The following is a 23189-nucleotide window of genomic DNA, read 5'->3' as shown; positions in this document are numbered from 1 at the left end:
CATTAGCAACCACCACGGCGATGGCATTTTTTTATTGCAGCCTTATGTGAGAATATCTTACAGTACATTTTGTATTTAGGGTTTGTTACCATCAATATTTTTTTAAGTTGGATATCTCTAAAGATGTCCAAATAGGCCGTGCCTACTGCGTCGGCTCGAGGCACGACATTGTAGGCACGACCGAGGCATGGCACGGCCTGAGCCGAGACGGGCCGGACCGGCACGGTAAGGCCACGGGCTGTGCCTGGGCCGAGCGCGCGGCACGACGTGCTGGCACGGCCCGGCTGAGTCGGGTTGGCACGGGCATGACCCAGCTAGTCACGATCTGGCCCGGTACGTATGGACCCGGCTATTTTCTATTTTCTATATTTTTTTTAATTTTGTAGCTATTTTTTTATCTATTTTCTATCATATTTTTATCTATTTTCTATCATATTTTTATTTATTTTCTATATATATTTTTATTTTATCGGACCGGCTGTACCAACAGGCTGCTCGTGTGCCGTTGGGCCGCTCGTGCCTGTCGTGCCCGTCGTGCCAGCCGTGCCGTCGGGCCGCAATCGTGCCCGGGCCGGCACGGCACGGTGACCGACAGGCCGTGCCGTGGGCCGAGGGGAGGCATGCGAGCTGGCACAGCATAGCCCGTTACAGTAGCCGAGCCGTTCGGGCCATACCGTAACCGGGCCGTGCCAAGCTAGGCCCGTGCTAGGCCGGCCCGAGTAGCTCATTTGGCCATCTCTGGATATCCCTGAGCTATAGGGATTTGTAGTCGTTGTAGTTGATCTGCTTTGTTCGTCCCTGATTGAACGGCTACAGATACGTGATGTTAGAGGTGGGGCATTATAGCAATATTAAAGAGGCCTAACATAAGAGGATCTCGTTCTGTTGCCATCATACTTCAGTTTCCCCATCTTGTCACTGTCTATAGATATAGAACCGTTTTTACTGATATAAATAAATAAATAAATTAGGAGAAAAATAATCGGATAATCTTCTCCTCTTTTTCGGATTCTATCTGAAATTAAACTACGACATCGCTCCTACAGTATTCATTCGGCAACACTTATATGATGCATCTATATCTTCGTATCTTAAATTTATATTTTCGTTGTACCCTAGAGTATTTAGCTAGGTTTGTTTGGTTATAAGTTGGTTATGGAAACTGTTGTCACCGATGACCCATGTGTCCGTGCTAGGTCATGGTACTAGTACGGACCGAGCGCGACCCCCGTACTTTGGGTGGTGTGGCTGGTTAGATTTGTCGCATCGCGCCGTCCAGCGTGCTTCGGCGTGGGCGCGTGGGCAGTGTCAAGCCTGCTTGTTGTCCAATGGAGACACCTGGGACAAGCTTCACCGTTTACGGCCAGGATGTCCTGTCCTACTTTTCATCAATGGCTGCCGTATTCCTTTTCTTTTACCGTTTGTTAGTTCTTACAGTTACTGTCTGAAAAACTATCGTTATCGTTGTTTTTACCGAATGGACCATCTGCTCTGTAACAGCTATAAAGCTGACTTGCCATGCAAGATGTAAACTCGAGAAGAATTATGGTGAACTCTAGTTACCAGTAGAGATTAATATAGATGTTCATCGTGGTTCCATCTCCACGAAACCATCCCAAATCCTTGTTTCATTCCAGTTTATCTCGTTTCTCTGTCTGAGTTGAATCCGGGGCTTGACAAATTGGTATCAGAGACCCGCGATTCTTGGCGGCGACGGCGGGGATTGGGATTCAGGAGAGGGAATTTTTTTTTACGGAGCCGATCTCTCGATCCAGGCGGCGGTAGACCTGATCTGAGCACGCGATAGGAGCAGGTTCCGATCCTTGTGATCGTGGTAAAATCCCTAAACCTGTTGCTCGGATCCGATGTCGAAGGCTGGCGCGGGTGCAGATGCGATGGCGGCGGTGGATTCCTTGCGAACTGATCTGAAGGGCACTCAGGACAAGGTCTTGCGCATGGAGAATCATATGTTTGACATCACCACCACCATATCTTCCATGGAGAAGTTGTTGTCGAGCATGAATGACGCAATTCTTCGTCTCAGTGGCGATTCTGACCGGGAGACTCCTCTGAAGATGTCTGCAAAGCCTCCACAACTTGGTTCAGGTCACAACTCAATTCCTCTTCCAACTCCAGTGCTTGCTACTTTTCAACCTGGATGTTCTGATTTCAAACCAATCTGTCCTGTTGATGATCCTGATAACCTGGATGTTACTAGGCAGTTATCTGAATTTGAGGGTACTAGAACTGTTGGCCATTTTAATCTATCTATTGCTCGTCCAAAGCTTGATTTCCCATACTTTAATGGCGAAAATCCATCTAGTTGGCTTCGCCAGTGTGAGAAATATTTTGAGCTTGCCTCTGTTCCCATGGAAATGTTTGTTCCCTTAGCAACTCTACACTGTCAGGGAAAAGCTGAACATTGGTGGTGTGGATTAAGGACAGATGCTACTAAAATCACTTAGTTTCGTTTTGGTAACATGGTTACGAATCGATTCTCTGAATTTAGTGTGTATGATGTCGTAGAGCATTTCCATTCTTTACGTCAGAACTCTACTGTTTCTGCATACATTGATGACTTTGAACAAGTTATGGCCATAATGCAAATTCAGCATCCTTCCATGTCTGAAGAATACTATGTTAAGAGTTTTGTGGGTGGTCTGAAAGATGGCATTAAACATTATCTCAAACCTCATCGACCACAAACTCTCTGTGATGCTTACTGGATGGCTAAAGATTTGGAAAGAGGTCTGAACTTCAAAAGATCTTTTGCCTATCCATCATACACCCAGCCTAAATCACCTTTTGTCCCAAACCCACCTCCCCCAAAATTACAGCCACCTATTTCCCCACCAACAGCACCTTACCCCACCAAACCTGATAATCCACCTAAACCTCCAGTTTTGGCTATTAAGGCTAGAGAACCTGCTCGATGTTGGGGTTGCAATGAACCATATACTCCTCAGCATAAACAAGTTTGCAAGTTTAGAAGGGCCATCCATGCTATGTCTGTAGATCCTGAAAATTGGCTGACTAATGAACAAGAGCTTGAGGACTCTACCAGGCATGAATTTCAGACTCCTCCTGACAGTCCCTCTGAATTACCTCAAATGATGATGTTATCTTCTCATGCACTTCATGGGTCTTCATCAATTTCTACATTTTGCCTGCTCATTACGGTTGGGGGTAAAAATGGTATAGCTCTTGTGGATAGTGGTAGCACCCATTCTTTTATGAGCAGTTCTTTTGCTTTCAAGGCCCAATGTGAGTTTTCACCTGCTGTCAAACAATCTGTAACTGTAGCTGGAGGAGGCACCCTTTCAACTGATACTCAAGTGTTGAACTGTCATTACACTATTCATGGAGAGGCATTCTTTGACAATTTCTCCATTCTGGACCTCAAAGGATATGATATAGTACTTGGTTGTGATTGGATTTTTTAGCACAGTCCTATTGGCCTTGATTTGCAGAAGATGGAATTTTCTATCACAAAAAATGGCTCCAAACCAGTGGTATTCCCTGATTTCACTAGACCACTTCAAAAATGCTCAATTCATTCTGCTCAACTCCAGAAAATGATGGGTAAAGGAGTATTGGGTTATGTCTTGCAAATTAACTTGATCAATGATGCTCACCATTCAGTGCCTCCTTGCACTGATCCTACTCTAGAGCAGCTTCTCTCTAATTATACTGATGTTTTCAAAGAACCTGCAGACTTACCTCCAGTAAGGCAATGTGATCACACCATTCCCCTGCAGCCTGGTTCTACTCCTCCAAATCTGAGACCATACAGAGTCCCTCATAAACAGAAGCAAGAGGTAGAAAAGCTGATTAAGCAGATGATCTCTTCTCATTTTATCAGACCTAGTACCAGCCCTTATGCTGCTCCTGCTGTCTTAGTCAAAAAAAAGATGGTTCATGGCGTCTATGTATGGATTACAGGAAGCTTAATGCTCAAACCATAAAGAATAAATACCCCATTCCTATCATTGAAGATTTACTTGATGAGCTCTTTGGTGCTATCATTTTTTCTAAACTAGATCTCCGATCTGGTTATCATCAGATCAGAATGCAAGAGCAAGACATTCATAAAACTGCATTTCGAACATTTATGGGACATTATGAATTTGTTGTCATGCCATTTGGTTTAACTAATGCGCCTGCTACATTTCAGTCCCTCATGAACACAGTATTTGCTGAATATTTGAGGAAATTTGTCTTGGTTTTCTTTGATGATATCCTTATTTACAGCAAATCTAGAGATGAGCATTTTCACCATCTGAAACTAGTCTTGGATCTGTTAAGAGCTCATCAACTGTCAGCAAAATTTTCTAAATGTGTCTTTGCTGTCCCCAGCATTGATTACTTGGGTCACACTATTAGTGGTGAAGGGGTAGCAACAGATCCAACCAAGATTGTAGCTATTACTCAATGGCCTACACCATCTTCAGTTTCACAGTTGCGAAGTTTTTTGGGGCTCACTGGTTATTACAGGCGTTTTATCAAGGATTATGGTCAAATATGCAGACCTTTACATGATGTTCTAAAGAAAACTGGTTTTCATTGGGGCCCTGATCAAGCTGCTGCCTTCTCCACTTTGAAAATGAAAATGACATCAGCTCCAGTTCTAGCTCTCCCTAATTTTTCTCTACCTTTTGTCTTAGAGACTGATGCTTCAGGTTCAGCTATTGGTGCTGTTTTGATGCAAAGGGGCAGACCATTAGCATTTTACAGTCAAACATTGGGCCCTAAAGCTTCTGCTGAATCTACATACACCAAAGAAGCTATGGCAATTCTGGAAGCTTTAAAGAAATGGAGACACTATTTTATTGGAGGAGAACTGATCATTCGAACTGATCATCAAAGCATCAAGTTTATGATAGACCAAAAATTATCTGGAGGAATCCAACATAAACTGATGCTTAAACTCCTTGAGTTCAATTATAAAATTGAGTACAAGAAAGGTAGACACAATGTTGTTGCAGATGCACTCTCTAGAAGAGACATTACCTGTCATGCCATTTCTATAGTCACTCCCTCTTGGATTCAGCAAGTTCTTGATTCTTATACCAATGATGATCATTGTCAGCAACTTATCACTGAATTGGCCATTAATCCCACTAGTTCATCAGTTTATTCCTTGCATGAGGGTATTATCAGACACAAAGGTAAAATTTATGTGGGTAAGAAAGATGAGTTGAGGCAGCATCTCCTTTCAGTTTTTCATGCTTCTTCTCTAGGGGGTCATGCTGGAATTCGAGCAACATATCATAGAATCAAGAGCATCTTTTATTGGCCAGGTATGAAACACCATGTTGAGCACTTTGTTACTGAATGTCCAGTTTGCCAGCGTGCTAAAGCTGAGCATTGCTCTTATCCTTGACTCCTTGATCCCTTGCCCATTCCTGACATGGCTTGGACATATATTTCTATGGACTTCATTGAGGGTTTACCAAAATCCCAAGGCTATGATGTGATACTAGTAGTTGTTGATAGACTCACTAAGTACGCACATTTCATACCCCTCTCTCACCCTTACACTGTCCAGCAAGTAGCTCACCTTTTCATTGATAACATCTTTAAACTTCATGGTCTGCCTGTTGCCATTATCACTGATAGAGACCGTATCTTTACTAGTCAATTGTGGCAAGACATATTCAAAGGACTCAAGGTCTCACTGAGATATTCATCAGCTTACCATCCACAGTCTGACGGCCAGACTGAACGCGTAAATCAATGCTTAGAATCTTATTTGAGGTGTATGACTTTCAAAGAACCGAAAAGGTGGTCTAGTTGGTTACCTCTAGCGGAATGGTGGTACAACACTAATTATCATACCTCCCTGAAGCTTACCCCATTTTAGGCACTATATGGTTTTCCTCCACCCTTGATCAGTGAAGTCCTCATTCCAGGTCCTGAGTCTCCTGCTCTAGAATTTTTACAGCAGAAGGAGCTCACACTGCAGCGCCTCAAGGAAAACTTGTCTGATGCTCAAGCTCGAATTAAAAAGTATGCTGATAAAAATAGAACTGAAAGGTCTTTTGTTGTGGGTGATATGGTTTATTTGAAACTCCAACCTTACAGGTTAGCTGCATTTGGCATTAAATCTTCTCTGAAGCTGACCACTAAGTATTATGGACCGTTTAGAGTTCTCCAAAAGATTGGCAATGCTGCTTATAAGATCCAATTACCTTCTTCAGCAGCTATACACCCTGTATTTCATGTCAGTCAACTGAAAAAGCACATTGGCCCAAAAGCTATTCCCCATGCTGATCTTCCAATGGTGGATGCTAATGGACATGTCAAAGTTGCCCCTGTTGCTGTGCTAGGAACCAGGGCTATCCCTCGTGGTGATACTGTTGTCACTCAATGGTTGGTTCAATGGCTTAATCTCCCTCCTGATGATTCTACTTGGGAAGATGCAGATACTATCAAGAAGCTCTTCAGACAATTTCATGATGCAACTATCAAATCTTGGTTTCCAAATTGGAATCCTTGAGGACAAGGATTCTGCAAGGGGAGGGCATTGTCAAGCCTGCTTGTTGTCCAATGGAGACACCTGGGACAAACTTCACCGTTTACGGCCAGGATGTCCTGTCCTACTTTTGATCAATGGATGCCGTATTCCTTTTCTTTTACCGTTTGTTAGTCCTTACAGTTACTGTCTGAAAAACTGTCGTTATCGTTGTTTTTACCGAATGGACCACCTGCTCTATAACAGCTATAAAGCTGACTTGCCGTGCGAGATGTAAACTCGAGAAGAATTATGGTGAACTCTAGTTACCAGTAGAGATTAATATAGATGTTCATCGTGGTTCCATCTCCACGAAACCATCCCAAATCCTTGTTTCATTCCAGTTTATCTCGTTTCTCTGTCTGAGTTGAATACGGGGCTTGACAGGCAGCCACCTCCGTGACCCCGGTACGCGCCGTCGTCGACTGCCATTGCCACGCTCTCGAGCTTGATGACAAGGTGCCATAGCCGCCGCAGCTTGCCCTTACGCGCTGCCGGTCTTGGAGCTGCCCGGCGAGGAGGGACATCGACGACGGTCTCGGCCATGCTTAAACGCCTCTGAATATTTGATGGCATAGCTAAGTTGTACAGTATGAGCTCTGAAGAAATCTTTGCATTGGCGAACTCTTTCATCTTGCTCTCTTGGACAAGATAAAGGACATTGGGCATCAGACGTCGAATTGGTGCTAATGATCTGCAAGAGTTGCCTTAATCCCGGTCTACGCGGACTGTGTGCCTGTGAGTTTATTATTTTTTGGAAGAACGAGCCTGTGAGTTTGATTTATTGGAATCAGTCATCTTAACAACATTCCTAGTCTTCATTCCAAGGATAGCCAGTCAACTCAACAACATTCCTAGTCTTCGTTCCAAGATCGCCGGCTTAGCCATTCGAAGCGTGGACACAGAGACACAAATTGATCCCCACATCCTTACCTGTTGATCTCAACCGGTGCGAATACATGAGGGCTCCTTACCCTCTAATTACATAGGGATGGTGGGAAGAAACCTTCTCTATTACAAATTACTGATTTCTACGTAGATATGAACTTCCCCTTGTATTAGATGGCTTGTGTTGAATGGCAATTTCTTCATAGATTTCAATACGCACTCCTGTGGATCTTTCGGGGACTATTTGGGCGCGTTTGAATCCCTTGCCGTCGTTTGTCTTGCCTGGCTAGGCAAGAAATTTAACCCTTGTTGTCTTGCTTGCTACCTTAGTGTCTATATTTTTTTAGGATTTATTTTGTCAGACTAGACAAATCAAAACCGCTCTTTAATATTAATAAGGCTAGTCATACCAATGATATGAGCTGGACGGGCAAACCAATTAAGGGTATTTGCTTTTTTGCCACCAATGATTTTCGAATTGTATCTTATTTATCACTCTAACTCACATGTACAGATTTACGATGACTCGTGTGTCATCCTCATTAATAATTACCATTTATTGAAGGTGGCAACTGAGCTCCACGCAGCAGCCCATGCCAGGTAGGTTAGATCATCTTCAACTATATTTCTTTCGTTTCGTTCTCTTTCCAGTTTCCTTCCCCGTTCATATTTCTTTTATTTTCTCTCATTTTAAACAGCTTCTTTTTGAAAGGAATTGTGAAGGGAAATGAGAGAATCCTATTCTAAAGAGAATAATCTTAAAAAAATTTATAATAAAAATCGTAAAAAAAATTATTAAAATACTGAAAAAAACGAAAATCTCTTCGTAATATAATTTTAGCCAGAGACTTTGACGTAGTCTTATACAGCCTCGCCACAGGCCCACCTACCTAGCGTCCAACTTCCGAAGCTCGCCTCGGCGTTTCGCTCCTCGCCGCCGCACGCACCCGATGCCGTAGGTAGAAGCGTAGAACCCTAGCGCCGCACCCCCGAAGGCCGACGACGCCTGGAGCCTGGGATGCGCCCCGCTGCCGGATGCTCCTGAGCTCTCCGCGCCGCCGCACGAGGCCTCAATCTGGTGCTGAGTGCTGACTACCAACCCACTGAGGTATACAGCCAATTCCCAAGCTTTTTTTTTCGGGATGGATGCTCCGATGCATCCAGTTCGTCGCGGATTTGTTCTCTGTAGTCAGTTTATTTCCCTGAAATTGTCGCGGGAGCGGTCGAGATGTGGGGGTTTAGGATGTGGCTTTCGCCGCGTCTGATCTGAGGCCAGAGTGATCGATTGAGTTCGTCGCGGATTAGCTGGATGGGTTCATCGTATTGAAGCTTTGATCTTTGATATCTGTTGTTCGTGCGAGTTAGGGTAGCGGGTTGGTGAATCACCGAATCATGTAGATTTAGATTGTGGAAATGTGGAATTTTGGGTGTTCTTTCTGATTGATGGATGGACTTGTCGGCGAGCGCAAGATCAGTGTGATGGTTAACACTGGATGATGTTGTAAATTCAGGTCACTTAGGATGCTACCGTGCTTTTGAGTTCTTGTACAGCTGCCAACTGCCAAGTGATAATGGCTAAGGGCCAAAGCTCCCATGACTAGATGATCTTGTGCTTTAGCTATTGCTCTCCCCTGCATATCGGTGTGCAGCATCTGGGAACTGGGAGAAGCTAAAGCATCCTAACTTTTGTGGATAATGGGGAAAAAATCCATGTGAAAGAGTCGTTTTTTTCTGGCAACTAGTTGCTCTGTTTGTGTAGGATAGCCAGTGGACTTCCCTACATTTTATTAGCTGCTGTCTTTCAAAGGTTAAGTACTTATTCCAGAACAAGATGCCTCTATTTGTCTACATATATATGCCTCTATTTGTGTGCTACAAGATGCTTATGGATCCAAAATGGACTCTGGGCATGTTGAGGATTTTTGTGGCATCCCATTTACTGTTGATTTCTTTTTGTTTTTGTTCTTGTGCAGGAGAGAATATTACACTCACATAGCTGATAGTAGGATGAGTCTCTGTACAATGGCAAGACGGCTATGTCTTACAAGACTGTCCTCTTGCAGTCGTCTTTCAGCAATTTGGGCTCATTTATACAGCACCGAGGCTGCGAAGGACTCCGGTGCTAAGAAGTACAAGTACCCTGAAGTATATGACCCATTTGGGCCTATGCCACCACCGTCAGAGAAAGTTGTGGATCTGGCTGACCGTATTGCTGCTCTCCCTCCTGAGGAGATCAAACAGATTGCTCCGGTCCTCCTCCTTAGACTGAACCAAGAGCCACCACAGGCGATATCTGGCCAGGGTTTCAGTTTTGGTCCTCAGGGTGGTTCTGGGGCTGGCGCTGCAAAGGCTGAGGAGAAGAAAGCGGAGAAGACAGTCTTTGATGTCAAGTTGGAGAAATTTGATGCTGCTGCAAAGATCAAGATTATCAAGGAGATCAGGACATTTACAGATTTGGGGCTGAAGGAGGCGAAGGAGCTAGTGGAGAAGGCACCAGTCATTCTGAAGCAATCGCTCACAAAGGAGGAAGCGGAAGCAATCATAGAGAAGATAAAGGCAGCTGGTGGTGTTGCTGTGATGGAGTGAAGGATCATCAACTGAACACAACAGACCTTTTCTTTGTTCCTATTTTTGTTACCATGACCAGGCATTTGAGATTGCACATTGCAGTGGCTCTATGCCGATGGAGGAAATAGTTCAGCTACGGTGGTAAACAAAGCGACAATGGAACTAGAGATTTAGTTGCTATGATGATAGCCACGACTTGTTCTAGAATAAGCTGTTCTTTGGGCTCTACACAACTTTTCTGGTGGAATGCCTTGCACCATAACTCAGTGTTGCCATGAACCTGATGCCTCATACCTTCTGTTTATCTTGTTGTATTATGACTTGAAAATGCTTCACGATCGCTTAGGGGCCCTAAAATCTTCTCTGCCAAACATATCTAGCGATGTAAGAATATCATTGTTCTATTGGTTTGTCCAAGAAATCTCATGTTCTTCATTCAGTATTTCATCACATTGACCAATTAGTCATCATTTCACTTTGTGTGCGCATGTTGGTGAAGCATTCCATCTGGCGTGCTTGGATTTAATTACTAGTGACAGGAACTTTGATTTACTTGAATCATTTCTTGTTACAAATTTGTAAAGCTGAATAAGCTGTCAGTGTCATTCATTTTAAGAGATCAGTGGCACACACCAAAACAAGGATAAGATCACTGCCCCAGCTTCCAAAGTTCAACCCTGCCCTATACGGCGTGTCACGGCCTCACTCCGTCCTCCATGCCTGAAGGAAGAATCAGAAGTCAGAACCTCACACTGGATGCCATTCCCTCCGCTTTCCTCCTGGACCTCCCGGAGGGCACCGGGCTTGAAGACAGAGACTGCCTGCGAGCCTGGGCCGGCGAAGAGCCAGTCGTGCACGTCGCAGACCACCTGCACCGGCGCCTCATCGACGAGCACCGTCTCGTTGCCCCGGAACTTCCACTGCAGGTTCTTGACGTGCAGCAGCACGAACCCGTCCACCGCGACCCACATCTCCGGCCGGGTCCCTTGACCCGGCGAGGGAACTCTCGACGACGATCTCGTGCCCCTTGCTCCTCCTGGCTTCAAGCCGCGCGTGCGCCACGAAGCTGCGCCGGCCGAACACGCTCTTTCGGCGGCACACCAGCACGGCGTTCTCCAGCGACGGCCGGGACTTAGTCCGCTTGTACGCGTCCTTCTTGCAGTCGCCGAGCAGGAGGACGATCTCCTCTGTGTTTTAGGAGTTTCGAGTTAGCTGAGAAAGTGGTTATAACTATTAAACTTCTCAATATATTAAAAAAAACCAGTTAAAACTTATTTTTCAGCTTTTAATTTATTTTTAGCTATAACTACTTCCTAGTCATAAAAAACTAGAAATCAACCGTTTGAATAGTTTCTATTTGTTTTGAAAAAGCAGAAAAAAAACTCTATCCAAACGGGGTAGTAGCCGCCAGCGGGCTCCGGCTGCTGCTCGCCGCGAACTTGGCCGACCGGAGGTCCCAGAACATGTCGACGCGGTCGCCGCCGACGTCGAGCGTCTTAGCGCCCTTCTTGCTCCAGAACGGCCACGGCTTCAGCTCCACCTTGTGGTGGCCGGTCTGTCGTCGTCGTCGTCGGGCGATGGAGATGGTGAAAGACTGGTTGATGTTCTTGTTCCAGACGGAGGTGACCAGCCGCGGGGCGCCATTGATCTTGGCGAGGTACACCGTCACAGTGGACCATTGCGCCGCGGCTGCCGAGGACGGCGTCTTGCCGGTTGCGGAGTCGTCGGAGGACGTCGCGCCATTGTTGCACCCGCCGTGCTCCTCCATCTTGCTGTACGGCTCGCATGATTTGGAACGCGTGTGCATGATCAAATATCAATCCTCCGTATTGTAATTATATTATTATTAATAAGATCAAACGCATTGGCGTGGGGTGTTCCACGTTTGTCGGCTTGTCGCACCAAGAATGTTGGATATGATCAAGAATTAGGCTCCACCATGCTCGTCATGGGCAGCATGCATGAACGTGAAAGGCTTTAATAAGCAACAAACAATAGAGTGAGAAAAAACATGAAAGAAATTGAGAATCGAACAACTGAAAAATGGTGATGCATAAGTATAATTCGAGGCGATGAACATACTTTGGTGTTTGCTCGCAATCAATTGTCGTGGAGAAAACTCTTGGTTTTTTAGAACGAGAAGATTCCTGTTTGGGCGCGAGAAAGAAGGTTGCGTAAACCGAGAAATGGTCAAAGGAAGAGAAAACAGGGAAAGGTTGACGGGCGCCTCAAGTTAGTGCATTATAATAGCTTCTACATTTCACAGATGAGAGGACTGAGACTAGATTCCAAGGACGTGCTGCATTGTCAGCCGGCTGCTACTATTTAAAGCCATAAGAAAAGTGGTTACTATATACGTACAAATATATATATATATATACACACACACCAAGTATCTTGGTGTTTGCGATAATTTTACTAAAGTATATGTAGTTTTACGAAATTTACTCGTATATATATATACACATGACAAGTCTAATCTGCGCCCAGATTAGTTTGCCGCTGCACCGCGACACTCGATCGAGGCTCGGTCCGCGCGCCTCCTCCATCGACAGACACGGTTTCATCATGCGCGCCATCCCCGACCGCGCCCCACCAATCCCTGCGCGACTACGACCCGAGCCCACCTTCCTCCCACCCGGAGCCAGCGACCGACTCCGAACCCCGGCCGTGCCCCACGGTTTTGAAGGTACTCGGATGACCGCGGAGGAACTCGGCGCCCGGGCTGATTCATTTTTGTATGCCGTTTGTTCCTGTCTTTGGACCGTCCGGTTCGACCCTCTCAGGGTTATTTTTGGGTCATAGGAGGAATATCGTGGGCTTGTCTGGAATCACCCCTGGGCTTTGTAATGACAGGCATTTGACCCTTATGTGGGTCTTCTCCGTGTTTGGATGATGAATAGCCTTCGAAGTGCCTGTATCGCTTAGGGAGGATTGCATTAAGCTGCTCGCGAGTAACATTCAAGGTGCTAAGGGAGACCCTTAGCACAACAAGCCTATCGGTGGCGACCAACGCTCGACCCGATTTAGGACTTGCGGCAATGTGGTCATTAACCCTCGGGCGCCTTTACCCTGTCATCGTGCTAGCGGGTTAGCTTTGGATCTCGTCCCACCAATACGAGTGAGCGGGCTAAACAAATCTCAGAACTTGGCGGGAAACCGCGTTTGTCCATGGAGTCCTGCAACATAAAGAGCTTGATTACTTTAATTTGGAAAAAACTTACAAGTCATGTCCACGCTCGTCCGGAAGGTCCTGCAAAATAGTCAAACAGGCTTGTCTCCGAGTAGCCTCATACATAGAGCTAGCGCATCGTGAGCTATATGATCGGTGGACGACCACCCCAGCCAACCCGACTGTGTGAGGCCGGGAAACTGGGGGTCGTCAGTGACCTACGACCAGTTTCGCGTGTGGTGATCACGGCCGTGTTTGAGGTTAGGAATTTAGGGCTGCCTGGGGCTTTAGAGAACGATCCCACGACGTCCAGCCCCCAGACAGCGAAAAGCCGAGAGAGTGGTATGGTTTGTAGTGCCCGGGCTGGTAGGTTGGTATTCCGGTCGTGGTGCTTGCACGACTCGCACCTTTTCACCTGCTCATGAGCATCTTGGAGGGAGGTGGGAGGTCTAGCCTCCACGTCTGCCTCCGAGGATGTTAGGGAGCGCTATGCTCCCCCTTTCCTGAGCGATGTACTTCAGTAAAGCGTCATTGCTCCCTTGGTGACAGAGGTGTCCCTCTACCAAGGAGGATTCTCGCGGTTAGCCCGCGTGACCTTTTTTGCTGACACATCGTCGTCAGGGGTTGCTTGATTCTGAAGGTAGTTCGAGATCTGATCCATCCAGGTCATACCCGAACCGAGTAGGGCGACCACATAATGGCCACCCGAGGTCGACGGCACCGAGGGAGGTATTGTCTCCAAAGGTGTTGCCTCTGGTGTTCCATTTCTAAGCGGAGCATCTCTTCCGCTTCAGCCCGAGACCGCAGCGGGTGGCCGTGTGAGTCATTTTCTCAAAGACTCTGACCGGGACAGGTTCGCAAGAAGAGGTTAGACGGGCCAGCCCATCGACCAGGAAAAAAATCCTTGCGAGGGACGTATGTGACTTCCCAGCCGATGGAGCGTTGCTCTAACTTTCTCACTTTGGAGAGGGTATGTCGCCATCGTCCGATCCGAGCACTGAAGACCCCTTGGCGACGGGGTTACACCTAGTAGCGACTCCCTCATCGCTAGTAGGTGTTTCTCCCAGTGTGGGTGATGCTCATGTTCCGGTTAAGAGGCCCTCATACTCCGCTTCGTATTTAATAACTGGAAAAAAATAGAATTGAACCATGTACCTGACGATGCATGGTCCTGTGCTTGCTCCTTCCTGGTCGGGGGAAGCATATCCCGCTTAGCGACCAGTACCGCGTCCATGACCCTTTGAAATCCTGCAAGGTAGAACAAAGATCCCCCCTTCTGATCGAAGGGTGGTCAGTATCGGGAAAGGGAGAGGGTTAACTTTCTGAGACTCTGGTAGGCTGCCTTCCTTACTAGTACCCTGTGGGGAGTGGTCATTACTCGTGCCCAAAGTTCGAGATGTAGACCCTTCTGTTCGCCTTGGGGTTGAACCTGCTCGCAACACACGTGATTAGTTCCCCGATATTCTTCTGTCGGATCGAATCATACCTGCCCGATGGTTTCGATTCACATCACGGGGCTAGGGGTGGCAGTCCTTACGCAGTGAGCAATCCTCCGGGTGGGGCTACCACCGAAGAAACCCGTTCTCCCAGAGCTTGCAGTCCATGTGCTCTCCTTAGCGCCAGGAGCATGGATGCCTCAGCTGCCTCCCGGAGCCTTCGGATCCTGATCCGATGTCCTGAGTTTGGGACACATTGGCTTTGTCTGGGTTGTACCCAACAAAGAACACCTTACAACAACTTGAATTCTGAACTTAAAAACGTGTCCCCCTACCTGGCACACCAAATGCCAAGGGTAAATTCCTGACAGTGATTCCGGGATATGTTGGACAGTGGGTGCGTGATCTTTGTTCGGAATGCGCCTACAGAATCTGACTGTGTATGTGCAACTTAAGGACACTGGGGTTTGTTGGACAGTGGGTGCGTGATCTTTGTTCGAAATGCGTCTGCTGAATCTAGTTGTGTATGTGTAACTCAAGAACATCGGGGTTTATCCAAGTTCAAACCCCCTCAGGGTAATAGCCCTACATCCTGTGTATTCTTTTCTTATGGTCTAAGTGGGGTATAGATGATGTTCTTGTCCAGCCTTCTACTCGTCCCCACCCCCCCCCCCCCCAAAAAAAACTCACCCTTAGGAGCCTGGTACTCCCCCCTTTATATATCAGAGCGAGAGAGGACTTACACGTGAGTCAAGACATAGACCCAGGTCTAACTAGAGCTTTCCACTAGGCCCATCATTACTAAGAGCGGATTTATCTCATTTGCTCTATGGTGCTACAGAGTATGTCCCATCGCTCCACCGCCTGTGTCATCTCGGTCGTCCAGACTGCCCTGTCCCGTCCCCACGTGTCGCCTGCGCACCTGCAAAAGAACTCCTGCCACGCCTATCAAGCCATGCTACGAGACGAGTCACAGCCACTATGCGCCGACCACGTCGTGTACGACCGAAAAGGGGACCTGGGGAAGGGAAATACTCAAGTGAAAAATCATTTATTGTGATTAGATTGTTTAGACACATATCTGCCCCACGACCAGAGAAGACTGGTCGCGAGGTTTGCTCCTGCGACTGGGGATGGGTGATATGGAAGGGTATATTGGAGATGGTTTGTTATGATTCTTGATTACAGGAGATGGTTTCAGTTACATTTATATTCAAGTTGTTGGTTATATGGTAGAAATATACTTTTGGTTAAGTATAGATACTTATATATAGATGTCTAGGTTGCTTATGCTTATGAATCTACTTAACCTTGTGGTCTAGTCCTTGCTAATAACTTAAATGCACAATCATTGGAGTCGGGTTATTATATGTATCCATTATGGATTAAGTCTTGCGAGTACCTTCGTACTCACGCTGCTCTTTCAGGTTCCACAGGTGAGGAGTAGCTCGTGTTTGGCTAGTTCACACCAGTCGATGTAGGTGATGGGAATTATTAGTGTAAACTACTCGTATAGTGAGGCTTTTAGGTGGAGCCTAAGGGTAGATGGTTTCACCTAGCTTTGCTGGTTTATAGATGTTAATCTTTCCCTGTGTTGTTCTAGTTTTGGCTAGGAGGGGATCTATTATTTATCCTCCTAACTTTCTTTTGATGTAAATTATTGTAAATGGTTGAATGCTTAAGAACTTGCAATATAATTTAATTACTCGTTTTTTTCTTAAACTTTGTTATGATGCTATATGTTGGAAAAGTATGTGTTCCGATTTTAAGCATAAACCACATACCGGGACTACCGAGATGATATTCCGGTTAATCGTCATGATCACGATTAAGCAAATAATAGTCCTGATGATTAATTGTAATACTATTTGGATGGTTTCTCATATTTTTAAGTTGGGTCATGTATTGATGCTTATATTTGAGTTTTAAATTTCTTCTACTTTTTTACAGAAATTTTGGGATTTCCCATCGTTTTCTGATTTTTAGATTTTTTTTTCTAAATGGTTGGTATTTTTATCTCTATGTCTTTCAAATGACGGCCGAGAATATTCCTCAGCTATGGTTTCTATCCCTTCGGTTGGAGGGGATGACCCATGCACATGAAAAATCATCTTTCGTGATTAGTTCCACATGGTTTTTTTCTCCCTAGCATCCAAACAAGACCGTAGTATTAATCAGCTTATTTTGACCATTTGTGTACCCTCTTTAGCCTAACATTATCCACTGTAATACACAATGTGCACCACAACTAGTTTGATTCTAGCTTCGTCCCTGTTCTTGGAGTAGATGTACATGAAACAAGGAACGGTTGTCTCCTCCGGCTCCGTGGTGGAGTATGGCCACCGGCGACCGTCGTTGCCGCCACCACCCTTCATAGAAACAAATCAAGTCGGCACGGGCAAGGCTTTAGGTAATTTTAGGGTTTGCTATTGGCTTAAAGCATCCGAATTTGATACAATTTTTCCTATGCGTACGAATGCTAATTCGCGAGGATTCAACCATCCACAACTCAACTCAACCCACACCTCCGCTTTTGGGTCCTGTCTAGGCATCCACCTTTGATTTTTTATTTATATATTTTTATTTTCAAAATTAGCAAAAATATGCGACCATTTTTTAGTAAAAATAGTTTCTTGTCGTCTGTTCAGTGGACCAAATATAAATCTTGCCCACCGAATAGGATAGATACATCAAAACTGCCCTCGGCAATAAACTTCCTCGCTCAGTGAGAGGGTGAGGAAAGGCCATGGTGGCACAGCTTGCTCGGTTGCCACTGGGGTCATTTCGTGGATCGCTGCCTATTGGACTGGTGATAGGTTCAAAAATCTCCCACCCATCAGGCGATCTAGGTGGCTCCTCTCCCCTCACCCTCGCGCTCTTGGTGGAGCCCCGTGACGGACCATTCGTTGTTGCGGGAATTAATTATCCGTCCAACATGCGATTATTGGATGAGGTCTATAAAAGGCCAAAATTCGGTCACAATTGTCATTTTAATCCGAAAAAAGATGAGGGAGGGGGAGAGGAAGATAACCAAGCCTTTTTGAGGGGTTAGTGCATGTGGTTGTACCCCTATCTACTAGGGATAAAATCTTAGGTTTGCTCCTTGTGTGTCTTGTTAAAGTGAAATTTTCTTTTAGTGGTAGGTGATATATCCATCAACAGCAAGACGTCTGTGGTAACTTTATCAATCTACAAGCTGCATATCTCCGGTCTTCAGTAGACATTGTGTGAGTACGTGTGTGGTGGTGTGAGTGTGTGCGTGTGTCTGCGTGTTGTACTGAGATTTTAAAAAAAAAGTTACCTAATTTTGTTAATATATTTTGCAAACCTATTATGTTAGTCATCAGATCCAGGTCTAATCTAGGTTGTGATGTCATTTAGGGGTGACTGTACTGCTGTTTTTTATGTGATATTTTGTAAAAATTAGTGTTAGGTTTTTATAACAGGTAGAGTATGTTTTATATGTACTATAATTTAAAATCTAGTACTTAGAGTTTAGTGTTCTTTCTCGGATTTAGTGTTGGTTAATGTTATTTCTGGGAGCTGTTCTCGATTAATGGAATCTTGAGTTGGAGAAGATACCTGGAGTTGGCAACTGAACATGATTGCCCACTTGTGTTGCTTGCTCAAGCTAGGTATAGACATGGAGTTGCGGAATTGCATGCTAAATAAGAAGGTGGACCAAATATGGTTTATAAAGGTGGACCAAAGATGAGGTACAAGAACAGAATGTTGAGTAGACCTCAACTCTGTTGATGCAATATTTTAAGAAATAAGGGATTGTGTAAATTTTTTAGAAAATCACTTCTAGCCCATTAGATTCCTTTCTCACTAAGTGAGCGAGAACTGCTTCTCTCCCACTAGGTGGGCGAGAAGAGTCTTTGCTGCCCTCTCCTATCCACGCTGGCGTGCCATGCAAAGATGCCGCCTGCTAAATATTTCTCGCTCATTTAGTGGGCACAAGCATCTATTTTGCTAATTTTGAAAATAGTTGCATATTTCTACTAATTTCAAAACTAAAAAACATATAAATAAAAAAATTCTCCACCTTTAGCTCCATGCCGGGAGGCGAAAGCCGATGGCCTGCTCCGAACCTCTCTATCTCCAAGAGCCCCACGTGAGGCCCAGGCCGCTTGGACATCAAAATCCCCGGGCACTGGGACGGAATGAGTCAACTCGATCGCCCAGGAGAATTTTTTTTATATATTTTTTCTTTAATAATTTTAAGAATACATGTCTATTTCAAAAAACTCATATCTAACCTACCGTCACCCGTTCAACGGCCGAGAACAAGGATGAGATGTTATGGGCCCAGACGTCTGTGGTTTTTATGCGATTTAATTAATCAGAGAGAGGTAGATCTCGTCCGTTCACTGGGCGAGATAAAGTTCTCGCCCGTTCAGCGGGCGAGACCTTGATCTCGCCCATTCAACGGGTGACATCTTGTACTCGTCCACTGAATGAGCGATATGTGCATATATATAGGAAGTTTTATTTGTAATCTCTATATATATGTATATAAATTTGTTTAGATGAAAATTTAAAAAATAGTGCATATTTAGCATAGAACGCAGCATAAATGTAACATACGTTGACAAATATTTTATAGGACATGGAGTTTATCGCGACAACAAATATTGGCATGTACGGTACGCCTGAAGACTAACTTAATAGTCTGCTGCTACTATACCTAATATGCATTAGAGAATGAAAATAGGTCGGTTATAGTATATTATTCTCGTCCGTTGAACGGGCGATGGTAGGTTAGATATGGCTTTTTTAAACCGACGATTCTTGAAATTATTTAAAATATATATAAAAAATTCCCTCCTGGACGCCCGCCTGGGCAAGGCAAGTTTGGATGGGCCGCGTGTTCACTTTTTTTTGTTGAGACAATCCGCGCGTTAACTGGCTACGTACGCCACAGTGTGAACCTCGCGGCTGGGCTTGTTCGGCCTGATCCATGATGCATCGCGCGGAATTTTTATATTTTTTCTAACATTAATATTTAAATAAATAGATCACTGCTAAAAGATTATACCAACTACTGTTTAAAAGGACGGTTAGTCCTTACCACTTCCTCTATACACGGAGCCGTAACTAAGAGCCTATCCACCCTCAGAGGACAGTAAACAGCCCCATGGCATTCCGTGGCAGCATGAGTTCCAACCATTATCTGAGCGCACGTAGGCTCTTAGTTAATGCTCGGATGAGCGGTACCTACGCTGAGTACTGTTTATATTTTAGTTTTTTTTCTATATTCTCTGTATAAAATAGTACTTTTCTGTAGCTCTAAAAATTATAGAATTTTTTACACGTTTTATAATTCATGTGCAACATATTTTAAATAGATTCATCCAAAACACCTGTGTAGAATTTAAACTAAAATTCTAAAAAAAAGGCTATTTTATAACTTCGAATAATTGTTAGAGCTTCAATAAATTTTTAAAAATCTAAAAAAAATCACTAATATTCTTCTTATATGATGAATTAATTTTTATAATTATTTGCAGTCCTATGTTATATGATGAAAAATGAGTTACTTTATAATGCTTTATTTATATGCATTTTTATCATTTCATGTGACATTCTTCTTTTAATTCAATTTGAATTCAAACATATACACCTTTTGATTTTATTAATAATTTGGGAAATATCATGAACTTAATAAGGCATAACCAAAACTCAATGTACATCCTATAGAAGAAGTCACACTCTTTCGAAAATATCAACTACGGCTACACGGAGGCTGAGGCAATGAGACGCGTGGATGTTGAACGGTCAAAAATATTTATTGTGCAAATAGTTGTCCAAATAGCATAACTTAGTGCTTCAATTATCGTATAACCGAAAATGTTTATTGTGCAAATACTAATTTTGTGAACAATAGTAGTTGTAAAGCATAATTATTATATAATCCACACGGAGGTTACATACGTTGATAAAGATTACATGGGATATGAGATTTATTATCGCTATGCAAATAGATCCTAACCATAAAGAGATGACGAAAACAAACTTTAACTTGTACGGTACGCCTAAACACTAACCTAATAGCGTGTAGCTGCTAAACCTAATATACAATAGGGAATGAAAATAGGCCAGGTTACAATAGATGTTCTCTCTACTGAGTGCACCTAGGATATCTGCAGAGATTTCTTGTGAAAATTGTTGCTTGGTGTGGTCATTTCATTTTGCAAAAATTCAGCAAAGAGTTCTGTGATTTTTAGAGCAACAAAAGCCACAGTTTTGTATAGAAAAGATAATAAGAGAAAATAAAGATATAAATAGTACTTCTGGCACAATCAAGGGACGTATATGTCTAAATTCAAATTGAATTAATAGAAAAATATCACATGAAGTGATAACAATGCATATAAATAGATTATTATAAATGAACTCACTTTTTCACTATATAACCTAGGGCTACAAATAATTTTAAAAATTAGTCCATCACATAAAAAGAATATTAGTGAACTTTTCTAGATTTTTGAAAATTTATTTCAGTTCCTAACAATTGTTTGAAGTCATAAAAGTAACTTTTTTGAGAATTTTAATTTTAATTCTACACATACTTTTGAGTAAATATAATTAAAATAGATTGCACATGGATCATAAAACATGTAAAAAATTCTAATATTTTTAGAGCTATAGAAGACTACTATTTTATATATAGAATATGAGATGAAAAAATGAGATGTAAACAGTACTCAGAGCTGGTATAAGAGCCTACCCGTCTCTATTAAAGTGCGGTTAGCACTCACGCTGCCACGGAATAATGTGGGGACTACTTACTGCCCTCTTAGAAGGTAGTAAGTCTAACCAACTTTTTAGCGGGTGATAGATGCACATTTATATAATTTTTTTCATCAAATGTCTATTTATTTAAATATTAATATTAGAAAAATAAAAATAAAAATAAAAAAACTCTCGCGCATGAACATGATGCCACCCAGGCGTGGTGCTGAGGACAACAGTACCGGGCCGTGTGGTCCGGCTGTATGCCGTACGACCAATCTCCGGAATGCCGTGCGCAACCATCCAACATATAAACTCTGTTGATCGACATGTATGGAATCATCATCATCCGATATATAATTCTGTTTATGCATCATCTTTAGAAACCGAACCAAAATAACAATTTTTTGTTTGATCGGTTTTTAAAATGATGCTAACCAATTTTCCTTTTTGTGATTTGATTTTCAACTTCCAAAAATCAAACTAACCTAATAAACCGAATTAATGTATACACCGTACAAAATAGCTCTTCGGTTCAATCCAATAAACCCAATGTAATAGGTATACCTAATCCGTAACCCCTTTCGCTTTGCAACCACCATAGACGGCAGCATATTGCCCTTTGCCCTAGCCTCTCGCCCATGCAATCCCTGTTCTCTCACTCCTCATCTGCGTGAAGAACCTTCCGCTCATCTTCTAGTCCTTGAAACATTATCGAGGAAGACGGTGTGCGACAGCAGAACGCCAGTTTTCATTAACTCAGCTGGCACGCACACCAACCATGCCAGCGCCCGCCGAGTAGTCCAATTCCGGCGTTGATCGGCCGGCCGAACGCAGTGGTCGTAGCTGATTTTGAAATGCTCGAAAAGCAGATGTTTCAAAAGAAGAAGAGATCACGAAGAAGAATCGTTCCTGATGCTCATTGGAGACGGAGAGCACGGTACCGTTTGGTATAAATAAAGAACCGTTCCTGATGCTCATTGGAGACGGAGAGCACGGTACCGTTTGGTATAGTTTGTGTTTCTGCAAAATTCGTTTGCTGTAGGATTATGTGAAAAGCGGATTATATTTGTTCAGATTACACAGTTTATTCTCATAATCCGTTTACTGATAATTTACTGTAAATTCCTGCCGTTTGATATGGTTTATGCAGAAACCACAAGCAAAAGCTGTTTGACGCAGTTCGTCGTGTGTGCACTGTTCTGTTCTTACGTTGATGGCGTCGCAGGTAATGCAAGGCCAGACCCACACTCAAGCAGTTGTCAAAGTGGGGCATGGATTGATCCTTTTATATATATATATATAAACTCCTATTTAAGATCTAGCGTGTTAAATAGAAATTTTTTGTTGGTCGGTTTTTCATTCTTAGAACGATGGTTTTTCTGTATTTGCAATAAAGATCTGTGATAGTCAGTTTTTCTATTTTATAATATGTGATTTTCTATTTTGTATTAAAGACATATTACTTATATCCTGAGTTGGCACGTGCTTCAATGTGGACATATATTATTTTTCACGAGTCAGATCGATCGATCACTCCCTGCTGAATTGCCCACTCGTGTTGTTTAACGTGCTTCTACTCTTGAGAGAACGCGGCCCATTCAAACGCAGTCAGCTAGGCTGCGTGTACGTAGGCCGTAACCGTGCATCAGGCTGAAAGCGATAACCTTGCTGTTTTGGTCAATGATGATAATCTTGCAGCTGTTCTTACTTTGATAATACATGATCCGGTGAGAATAAGTTTCTCCACAAAATCCAAATTAGAATAATATGGCATATCTCGCGTGCGTGCTTGACTCATTGGTACGAGTGGTAAATGCAATTGGTATATATTCTGCAATTGCGGGTTTGAACTAACCTGTTTCGAAGTTCA

The 23189-nt window shown here is 43.7% G+C and overlaps 1 protein-coding gene and 1 pseudogene across 1 annotated transcript; one reads left to right on the top strand and one right to left on the bottom strand.

The window, feature by feature from the left end:
- Nucleotides 1-8269: 8269 nt before the first annotated feature.
- LOC133918574 (uncharacterized) lies at nt 8270-10417 on the top strand. Its single transcript, XM_062362509.1, has 2 exons — nt 8270-8510; nt 9376-10417. Exon 2 carries the CDS (start codon nt 9410-9412, stop codon nt 9986-9988), a length of 579 nt encoding a protein of 192 aa, XP_062218493.1. The 5' UTR covers nt 8270-8510; nt 9376-9409; the 3' UTR covers nt 9989-10417.
- Nucleotides 10418-10672: 255 nt separating this feature from the next.
- LOC133917404 (uncharacterized) lies at nt 10673-11834 on the bottom strand (annotated as a pseudogene).
- Between the last annotated feature and the right edge of the window lie 11355 nt (nt 11835-23189).

This window comes from Phragmites australis, chromosome 5, assembly GCF_958298935.1.
Source record: "Phragmites australis chromosome 5, lpPhrAust1.1, whole genome shotgun sequence".
In the NCBI taxonomy this organism is placed as follows: domain Eukaryota; kingdom Viridiplantae; phylum Streptophyta; class Magnoliopsida; order Poales; family Poaceae; genus Phragmites; species Phragmites australis.
The sequence above is the reverse complement of the archived record's forward strand: the minus strand, read 5'-3'. Positions and strand labels throughout refer to the sequence as shown.